The 9,723-nt window shown below is 49.7% G+C and overlaps 1 protein-coding gene across 1 annotated transcript; it reads left to right on the top strand.

The window, feature by feature from the left end:
- The first annotated feature begins 272 nt into the window (after positions 1 to 272).
- On the top strand, positions 273 to 5,132 carry LOC142095357 (uncharacterized). The gene is made up of 2 exons (XM_075178309.1): positions 273 to 1,802; positions 4,231 to 5,132. Exons 1-2 carry the CDS (start codon positions 1,115 to 1,117, stop codon positions 5,130 to 5,132), a joined length of 1,590 nt encoding a protein of 529 aa, XP_075034410.1. The 5' UTR covers positions 273 to 1,114.
- Positions 5,133 to 9,723: the final 4,591 nt, after the last annotated feature.

Genomic DNA, 9,723 nt, shown 5'->3' with positions numbered 1-9,723 from the left:
AGATCCAGTCTCTGTTCTAAAGATGAGGGAGGAGCTTCAGCAGCCTGTAATACACTGGGGAAATAATATGTTACTTTTTAATAGAGCTGCAGTTGAACATTGGCTTGACACAAAACTATGTATCTTACCTTCATAGTTCATATCTGAAAACTAACATTTTATTAAAGCAGAGATGGGCATGTCTTCTGGCAGCTCTGCTTACACACACCACATTGCTGGCAACCAGACTACTTTCCCCTGCCTTTACTGCATACCTGCTAACAGTAATAAGAACAGAGGGCTGGATATAAGCCCGAGGGATAATAAAAGCTAAGGCTGTGTTGAACTGTATTGGACTCTGGGGGGTTAAAGGGGCTGGTCTGATCAGGACGTCCGGATGAGTCATGGGGAGGAGTTACGGAGGTTATATATGGGATAGGCGGAGAAGAATCCATCTCTTACACTGCTGGACGTTACCCTGCTGGACGTTACACTGCTGGATGTTAGAGGCTGCTTGACACAGATAAGTATATCTCTTATTCCTCTGTCTCTGTTTCTCAACACTTGTGTATATCTGCTTGTTTCTTCTTCTCTTTGTCTGTGCTCTTTATTTCTTTTCTTTTACCCTTGATTGTATAGCCTTGTATTTTCGTGGTTGTTTATCCCTTGTCCTATCTCCCGCTACATCTCCCTTCTCCACTCTCTCCTTGTCCCCGCTCAAGCTCTCCACTCCCCCCCCCCCCTTTGTTGTGTTTTTGCGTGTGCCCATTATTTAACCCCAGCCACGATATGGATCCCCGCTCCCCCGCTTCCCCCCGCCCCCCTCCCCCGCCCGGCTCCTTACCTTTAGGTCACCAGTCATCCCGCTCTCATGTTAGAGCCAGTAGGCGCCGGGCCTTCCCCCCGTCACGAGATGCGGCGGAGGGGTATGAGTCTGGTCGCCATGGCCGCCGCCCGGCCGGAAGTGACGTCGGACGTCACTTCCGGTCCCGGGTCCGTCGCCATGGCAACTCCACGAGCGGAGGATCCGCTCGTATAGCTCCAGCCAGGGGGATGGTAAGTGGCCAGCATTCAGCGGCGGAGGGGGCAGGGCACCCCCCCGCCGGTAGGCAGCATCATAGGTCCGTGGGCCAGCATGAGGATAGCGCTGGCTCACGGTCAGTACAGGGGGGTGGTGCCCCCCCCCACTAGTGTTAGCAGGCCCAGCAGTTCCACTGTTAATACGGGGAGTAGCCCCAGGGTGCCTGTAATTAGTCAGTCCCAATCCCTGTCACGGGCACTCAGTGTACATGGTAGCTTACATGGTAGGGGTAGTCCTGTTCTAGGGGAGGGCAGGGATAAGCGGAATGTCCTGCGGGGGATAGACAGTGGTCTTCCTCCTTCTTCATCTCCAAGGGGTAGTCACCAGGGGCAGGTTCAGGATGTTTTACAGGGGCATAGCCGGGCCAGAGAGAATAGAGCCCTATCCCAGAGTAGTCAGCAGTCAGACCGGGCAGCAGGGGGCAGCAGACAGGTGGTTTCCAGGTCCCGCAGGGGTAGATCGAGGAGTGGATCAGGTCCCAGCAGTGTTTCCCCGGAAGGACAGGGGGAGCGGCCTAGACGGTTGGTGCAGGAGAATCACAGGCCGGGTAGTCAAGGAAGGCGCTCTTTGTTGATTGGTGCTGTGTCTCTGGCGTCATGTAGTAACGTATCTCTCCCAGCAGATGGCGTCGCTTTCAGTGGTGGTCGAAGGGATGGGTCCGTGACTCGAGAGCGGCAGGCCTCGGCTGAGGCGGAGATGGAAGGTCAGTGGACGGGCTTGGAAGGAGGGTCCGCGGAGCAAGGTGAGATGAATGTCTTTGATATGTATGACGAGCAATCTGGAGGGTCTGGTAGCTATAGCTGTAGCTCTAGCATGTCTTCTTCGGATTCACAAGGTAGTCCGCAGCGGTTAGTGAAGCGCTTGCGGAAGCATTTTGTTACCAGACAGTCAGAGCGCTCTGCGGATAGACACAGACATTTCAGGGGCTCCAGGCTCACGGGTGATGACACTATGCGCTGCGCAAGCACAGGTATATTTCAAGGTGTCAGGAAGACAATACGCAGTAGAATTCACAGGGGGCGTTTCGTGGATATGTTTGAAGTTTCCAAGCAGGGCAAGAAATTGGTCACAGAGGCCATGGCCAGGGGAGGGGCCGGGGAAGCCAGTTACAAGACCTACAAGAACTGGCTGTCGGGCGCTTACCTCTTTGCGGCCTGTTATCTGGAGTCTCGCCCCTAGCGAATGGATGGATATGCTAAAATACCTGCATATGATACACGAGATGTACGTGTCCTCCCGTCCCGGGGTTTGGCTGGCCTACGATGAGGTGTTCAGGGAAAAATATAAGGGACACGCCAGCCTGATGTTAGGTTACAAAGATGTTGAGACTTGGTTGAAGGTGTCCCAGGAAGGGTGGGGGGCCGCCGCCACAAGCGTCACGTGGCGGAGACAGACAGGGCGGGTGAAGGGTAACGCGCCCTTTCTCAGCAAGGGCCGCTGTTTCCTGTTCAACCGATCAAGCTGCCCTCACGGACAAGGGTGCAGATTCACCCATGCATGTATTAAGTGCGGGGGAGGGCATCCAGCAAAGGCATGTGACAGGCAGGATAGAAGAGGTGGCGCAGGTGGTCAGCCCAGCACTGGCGTTGGGGAAGGCAGGGTCGCCGATTAATTTGGTGAGCCTGGGCAGGTGGCTTAGCCGCTATCCTCATAGGATGGAGGCAGAGTTTTTGAGGGAAGGTTTTAGAGAGGGGTTTCGAGTTCCTATCGAGGGAGCGGTTCAGTCGGGAAAAGGGGGAAATTTGAAATCGGCTAGTTTGCACCCAGGGGTTCTATTGGAGAAAGTTCAGAAGGAGGTGAGGCTGGGGCGCATGAGTGGACCTTTTCGGGACCCCCCATATCGGGAATTGGTGGTGTCCCCGGTAGGGGTGGTTCCTAAAAAGGTGGCAGGGAAATTTCGACTCATTCAGCATCTCTCATTTCCACATGGGGCGTCGGTGAACGATGCGATCCCAGATGAGTACTGTAGTGTCACGTACCAGTCCTTTGAATCGGCTCTGGACATGGTTCGGGGATTCGGGGAAGGGGCATTGATGGGGAAAGTTGACGTGGAGTCGGCTTTTCGTCTGCTGCCGCTTCATCCGGATTCCTTCCCCTTTATGGGTTTTAAGCTAGAGGAGGGCTATTTTGTAGACAGGTGCCTTCCCATGGGGTGCGCGGTGTCCTGTGCATTCTTCGAATGCTTCAGCTCGTTCTTGCACTGGTGTATCTGCGCGGGCACAGGCCACCACGGAGTCGCCCACTACTTGGACGACTTCTTGGTGGTAGGGCCCGGGGAGGATGAGACTTGTAGAGACATGTTGTTTGCGGTGAGGGCTCTTTTCCATTCCCTGGGGGTACCAGTGGCTGGGGAAAAAACTGAAGGCCCCACCACCAAGTTATCATACCTGGGTATTGAGATAGATACTGTCCGGGGTATCTGCTGCTTGCCAAACGATAAAGTGAGTAAGCTAAGGGGAGCTATAGGCGAAGTGATAGGCCAAGGGGGAGTGTCGTTGAGGCAAGCGCAGGAGTTATTGGGACGTTTCAATTTTGCTTGCCGGGTGATACCCATGGGCAGGGTATTTTGTAGGAAGCTGGAGAGGGCAACGGCGGGGAACAGGCGACCGCATTGTCGAATCTCACTCTCGGAGGAAATCCGGGAGGATTTGGCAGTGTGGGACCTGTTCTTACAGGATTTCAACGGAGTACGGGTATGGCCCGGTCCTCCGGTGTCCAGTCCGGAGCTGGAGCTATTTACAGATGCAGCTGGGTCGGTAGGGTTTGGGGCATACTTTGCCGGCGAGTGGTGTACTGCTTCATGGCCCGAGGAGTGGGTGGCGTCCGGCTGGACAGCTAACATGACGCTACTCGAGATTTTCCCCGTGATCGTGGCACTGGAGCTATGGTCAAGCAGGTTAACTGGAAAACAGGTAGTTTTTTGGTGTGACAACCTCGGTGTTGTGCAGGCAATAAATGGACAAAGGTCCAAGTCCCCCCCAGTAATTACACTTCTGCGTAGGTTAGTCTGGTGCTGTCTGGCCTGCGATATATCCTTTCAAGCTCGACATGTGCCGGGAGTCGAGAATGAGTTGGCGGATGCGTTATCTAGGGGTCAGATGGAGAGATTTAGGGTCTTGGCTCCTGGGGCATCCCTAACGGGTGTGCCCTGTCCCTCTTACGTATGGCAGATTGTCAAGCCAGCATAGAAGGGCTGGCCGAAGCCTCCCTGGCTCCCTCGACGAGGAGAAAATATCGGGCTGCATGGACGGAATGGTGCACTTTCCACAGCCAAGGCCTTGGCGGTAAGGAAGGTGGGGATAAACGGATGCTGGCGTTTGTCTGGGCAGGGTATCAGGCAGGCAAGTCTAAGGCCTCCATGGTGGCCGCATTGGCAGGGATATCATTCTTTGCTAGGATGAAAGGAGAGAGAGACTTGACAAAAAGTTTTTTGATTTCAAAGGCCCTGAGGGGTTGGGCGAGAGAAAGACCGGTTCATTCGGATCAAAGAAGGCCTATCAGTGACTCGTTGCTAGGGAATATGGTGGCCGCAATCTCGACAATTGCTAGGGATAGCTACGAGGTTGCTTTGTTTCGCGCCGCTTTTGTTATGTTATACTTTGGCGCTTTGCGGGTGAGCGAGCTAGTTGCTTCCTCTCGGACTTTCCCCTTGTCAGGTATGCTAGGCCAGCACGTAATAATATCTAGCAGCTCTGTTTGTTGTAAGGTGAGGAAGTCTAAATCTGACCAGTTAGGGAGAGGGCGCTGGGTTACATTGGTCCCAAGGGTTGGTTGTTCGGTATGCCCTATTGTGTTAATCAGCCAATTTGCCTCCCTTAGACCGAGGGGTGCATTACCTTGGTTGGTGCATGTTGATGGTTCACCTCTCACCAGGTACCAATTTTCAGTGGTTTTTAAACGCACATTGACGGCTGTGGGTGTGGATTGTAAGCAGTTTGGCACACATTCTTTCCGTATTGGTGCAGCTACATCTGCTGTGGTTGCAGGGGCTTCAGAGCCTGCCTTGAAGGAACTGGGCAGGTGGAAAAGTAATGTCTACAAACGTTATGTGCGACCCTCTCTTCTTCCCTGAATTTTTGCTCTCCTGATCTGAAGCTGCGGGCGGATTCACAGGGCTGCGGCTGCTCATGCTTTTTAAGCAGGGCGCGAGGGTTTTGTCCGTTTTTTCCCTCTAAAGTGGGGCCATGATTGGCTTGTTGGCTCCATGAGGTTTTAATGGTTTTACCCTCGCTTGTGTTTCAGCTCCCCTCTTTGTTTCCTTTTGCTACTTGTGTGAATGTGTACCTCTTGTGTGGTGGTCTGCTGAGTTGCCTGTTATGGGTGTGCAGGTTAGAATCCTGGGGCCATGCTGGTCTTTGCTTTTCTTCTTCTTATTTTTCAATTTCCAGCCGCTCAAAAGTTTTGCTGGTATTTGTCGTTAACATATATATTGTTTTTCACTGCCTTCTTTACAGAACACAGGACCCCGCGGCTGGTATGGGTTTTGGGACATTCGTTTGTGCATTGGGCTGCTTTGCATAGGGCTATAGGTGACACTTCAGCTATTCCGGGGTCGGTTGTGGTTCAGTGGATTGGTCAGAGGGGTTTAAGATGGACGGGTTTTCGTAGGTTGTTAGTAAATGAGATTGCTAAAAGGGGTGTGCCTCATGTGTTGGTTATTCATCTAGGAGGAAATGACCTGGGTATAGGTAGGACCGTAGATTTGGAGTTCGTAATTCAGTCGGAGTTGGCTTGGGTCCGTGCCTCCTGGCCTGACCTGTTAATATGCTGGTCGGATATAGTGCCTAGGTTGTCTTGGAGATATTTTAAGGAAGGCAGAGTGGCTGACGAGGTACGGAAAAAAGTGAACTCGGTGATTGCTCGATTTATTCGCTCTATTGGTGGAGTCCGTATACAACATCCTCTTATACGTTTCCAGAGTCCTGGGCTATATCGGTCTGATGGTGTTCATCTGAATGAGGAAGGCATGCGTTTGTTTATTGAGGATATTTATAGAGGCTTAGCGGGAATTCTTTAGGTGTGGTGGCGGGCCGCGGGTCTGGAGGACCCGGGCGTGGCCGGAAATCGCAGTACAGTCGACGGCCAGTGGTAAGGGCACATGATGGTATCGGGCACGCTTAACCCACCTGTTTTCAAATGGAATAGGCTATTAGTCTCGGTCCAAGTACTTCCCGACCGGGTTGACTTGTGGTTGCTTCCGTTAGCCTAGAAAAGGGGAGGGTTCTGTAGTGCCCGGGGCGGTAGCCCCGTTTAGGTAGATATGTGCGCCTTGGGGTGTGTGGTTGTCCCCCGTTTGCGGATGCCCCCTGGAAGGCTTGGGGCATCCTGGTTGGCCTGGCGGATGTCGACTCGGTCTGCTCCTTTCTCCACCACCATACCTGCAATAAATCCCGTGTTACTTTCCTCATATTTAAGTTGTCGTGTCTTTATTATGGTTATGGTTAAAACGATAAGAGAATAATGTAAGGAAAGGTATCAGCCATTAAGCATTTTATACATTTCAGGGCCCATGAAATTAGAGAGGATTACATATTTATAGTTTTGAATTCAATAAAAGAGGGTTATTTAGAGTGTAGCCTAATGAATATCATGTTTTTCCCCTGGAATGTTGGTAAATATGTGATTGCTATCAGTTTGGGGAGCAGAGCCAGTAGACACTGCCCTGGAAGTGTGATGCCTTCCACTTTGCTAAGATTATCACACTTTGCTAGGGGCATCACTGTGAACAGAGAGATAGCTCATAGCTTTAAACAGGCATGGAGGAAGCACCACCGACCTGTAAAGGTAAATGGGAATTTGATAGGCGATAACTGCACAAGGGAAGTGTGAAGTTTTGAAATAGTAGAAGACTCATCCAACCTTAAAAATCATTGGAGACACCGGTATGATTTTAACATAAAATATTGTTTTCAAATCCTGTGAGCTGAAGCCCTTGGTCTTTAGAACTGACGAAGTGGCTAAGGCTACAATATAATGTGAGTTCAATAGACACTTAGGGGCTCATGTAGGGTTGTATGCATTTGCGTCACAAACGTAAGCAGGAAATCATGAAAACATGAAGTGTATGTATATTCATATGTTCGTTTGAACACATCTCTCGATGAGTCCAGCTGTAAATCACTAGCCATGTTATTGTTAGGAGAATCAAGTCTGTATATTTACTCCCCACAATTGAGTAGAGAGAGCAGTGTGTGGCTTGACAATATTATTAGTAAATGTGACTTTCACATTACCCAATTTACAATCTAATAATGTAATGAAGTGTCATATACGCAAAAGAGAACTGTGTCTTGACAGGTATTAATAAAAGCGAAAATCACATTGACCATATAAAATAAGTAAATGCAAGATACAAATTACATACAAACATCTGTTATTTTCCCCTTTAAAAGTCGAATGCGATTCTCCTTTCCTGCCACAGTCCAAATTGAAATATAAATTAAGTAATAAATGATATAATAGAGAAGCCACACTAAATAACTGAGTACTGACTCGGTTCTGATTGTTGCTGGTCCGGCTTGCTCCGATCTTCATTTTGGCACTACAGTGTCCATCCATGTTTCAATCCTGGCTATGTTGACCAGTCCCAGCTCATCATTCCTGGAGGAAGGTCAGAGGGCTACAACCTGTGAACCTACCAGCTGTGAAGCCCAGACCTCTTTGCGGAGATCTTTGGGGAAATTGGGGGTTCATTACACACTGTTCCTCTGTTGCTGGCAGAGCTAATCCACTAAATCTGCTAGAATCATGACAGTATGCTCTGGATATGGATACAGCTGTAGTTTGCCTCCTTTGGACCTTCTGCAACAAATTGTTAGCAGATTGGAAAATCAAGAAGATAATCAGGACTAGCATATGCAATTTCTACAAGGTCTCTCCTGTTGCTTGAACATACTCCAGAGTACCCTGGGCAGTCATTAGCCTCAAGCTCCTCCAGCACAGGCATCTCAAGTTCATAATCTTGCACCACTTAAATACACTTGGATCACAACGCCTGCAGAGGCTTTCTGAAACAGTGTACTATTCAATTTGAACTTCTTCTGGGGAATTTCCCATTTTAGAAAGCAAAAGTAGTTTATTTTATAAATCTACTTTCTGGTTAAGCACATCCCCGGGCTTCACAGCTCTGACACTCTTCTGCACAATAGCGAAATTCAAAAGAATGTTTGATGGGCCAGGCTATGTTTCTTTGGCTGCTTTGGAAATTCTTCACCAATGACTCCAGCATTCCTTGTTTCTTGTACAGTGAGCCAGTATGGAGTTGAATTGTGAGCTGTAGCATCTCAGCTGCAATGAAATAATTTAGCTCTAGTAATGACATCGACAGACAGCGTCCCCGCAATTCTGCTGCTGCTGTGGGGATGGCCAACCAAATCCTTCCATCCTCAAGGGGGACGTAGCTGTCTCTCCTCCCAGTCCTCTTCAACGCGTCGCTGTTGCTTAGCAGTGGAGATGCTCTCCTGTACTGACGGTGGTTAGTTACCTCATTGACTGCAGGATTGTCTTATCAGCAACTCCCTTCAATTTCCCTAGCACCAATATGGTGTTTCCTGACTGATATTTAAATCTGTCTCTGGCACAGGGAGTGTTTTCAAGGAAGGGATCACACTCGCCATTTTGCTACTTGGCTAGCTCCTCATTTCCAATATCCTACTGTCTCTCCTCCTTCTCTTCCTGAGATCTGGCTAAGGGTAGCTGGTGATCTCCTAAAAGAGGGGCCTTCCAAACCATTGTTAATTTGCACTGGTTCAAAAAAATAAAAAAGAAGCTAGCACCTTGCTTCATCGGTCCTTTCTGGATTTCTCAGGTTATTAATGCTCTATCTTACAAACTCCAATTTCCTTCATCTCTCAAGATTCACAACACCTTTCATATATCCCTTTTGAAGCCTTTGGTTCTCAATACATATTTTAAGGAACCTTCCCATCCAGCCTCTATTCTGACAATTTCCGTGGAGGAAATTGAGGTTAAATGTATTTTGAGATCTTGAATATCTCAAGGGAGGATTCAATAACTGGGTCATTGGAAGAGTTATGACCCTTGCCTTCTATCCAGGTTTAAGAAGATGCTAACATCCAGTACCTCCTCATGGAGAGAGGGGAGGAGAGCACTGTCAGGTGCCATCACCACATTTCCGCTGCTGCTGGGGACAGCCACCCGATTCCTACTTGCTTCCTCTTGCAAAGGATTGTTTAACAGTCAAGTTTTGTAAACTACTAGTAGTCTTCTTCTTGGCCTGCTTCTGGGATGAAGATCACCCCAAGCAGCAGCAGCAGCAGCATTTGGACTAACGCTCAAGAATTCTTCTGAGGAATCCAGGATAGTGGAGGAGACATCTGGCCTTACCAACTTGGATGCAGGACGAACTCTGATCGCTACTGAGGATATTGATGAGAATGTTGTTGTGGGTGTAGATTGCAGGTGTCGGGATCTAGCTGAGTGAAGGGACAACAAATATCCCTCTCATCCTGTGTTAGGAGCCGCGGCGGCATTGGGCACCGCCACGACTCGTCTATTACCCCGCTGAGTGTCCCGGCCGTCTCCTTAGTGACCGGGACGTCACTTGCCAAGACAACAGTCGGACGTCGCTTCCCTGCACAGCGCTCCCTGCCGGTTATAGCGTTTCTGACCCAGTCTTGCTGACCTGCTCCTGTTTGCTGTAC

Source organism: Mixophyes fleayi, chromosome 6 (genome assembly GCF_038048845.1).
Source record: "Mixophyes fleayi isolate aMixFle1 chromosome 6, aMixFle1.hap1, whole genome shotgun sequence".
Classification (NCBI taxonomy): domain Eukaryota; kingdom Metazoa; phylum Chordata; class Amphibia; order Anura; family Limnodynastidae; genus Mixophyes; species Mixophyes fleayi.
Note: the sequence above shows the minus strand (reverse complement) of the source record. Positions and strands in the feature narration are given on the sequence as shown.

Coding starts and splice junctions, on each gene's coding strand:
- LOC142095357 (XM_075178309.1), top strand. CDS start 1,115: ATGAGGATAGCGCTGGCTCACGGTCAGTACAGGGGGGTGGTGCCCCCC. Junction 1,803..4,230: donor AGGAGGGTCCGCGGAGCAAG/GTGAGATGAATG, acceptor TACGTATGGCAG/ATTGTCAAGCCAGCATAGAA.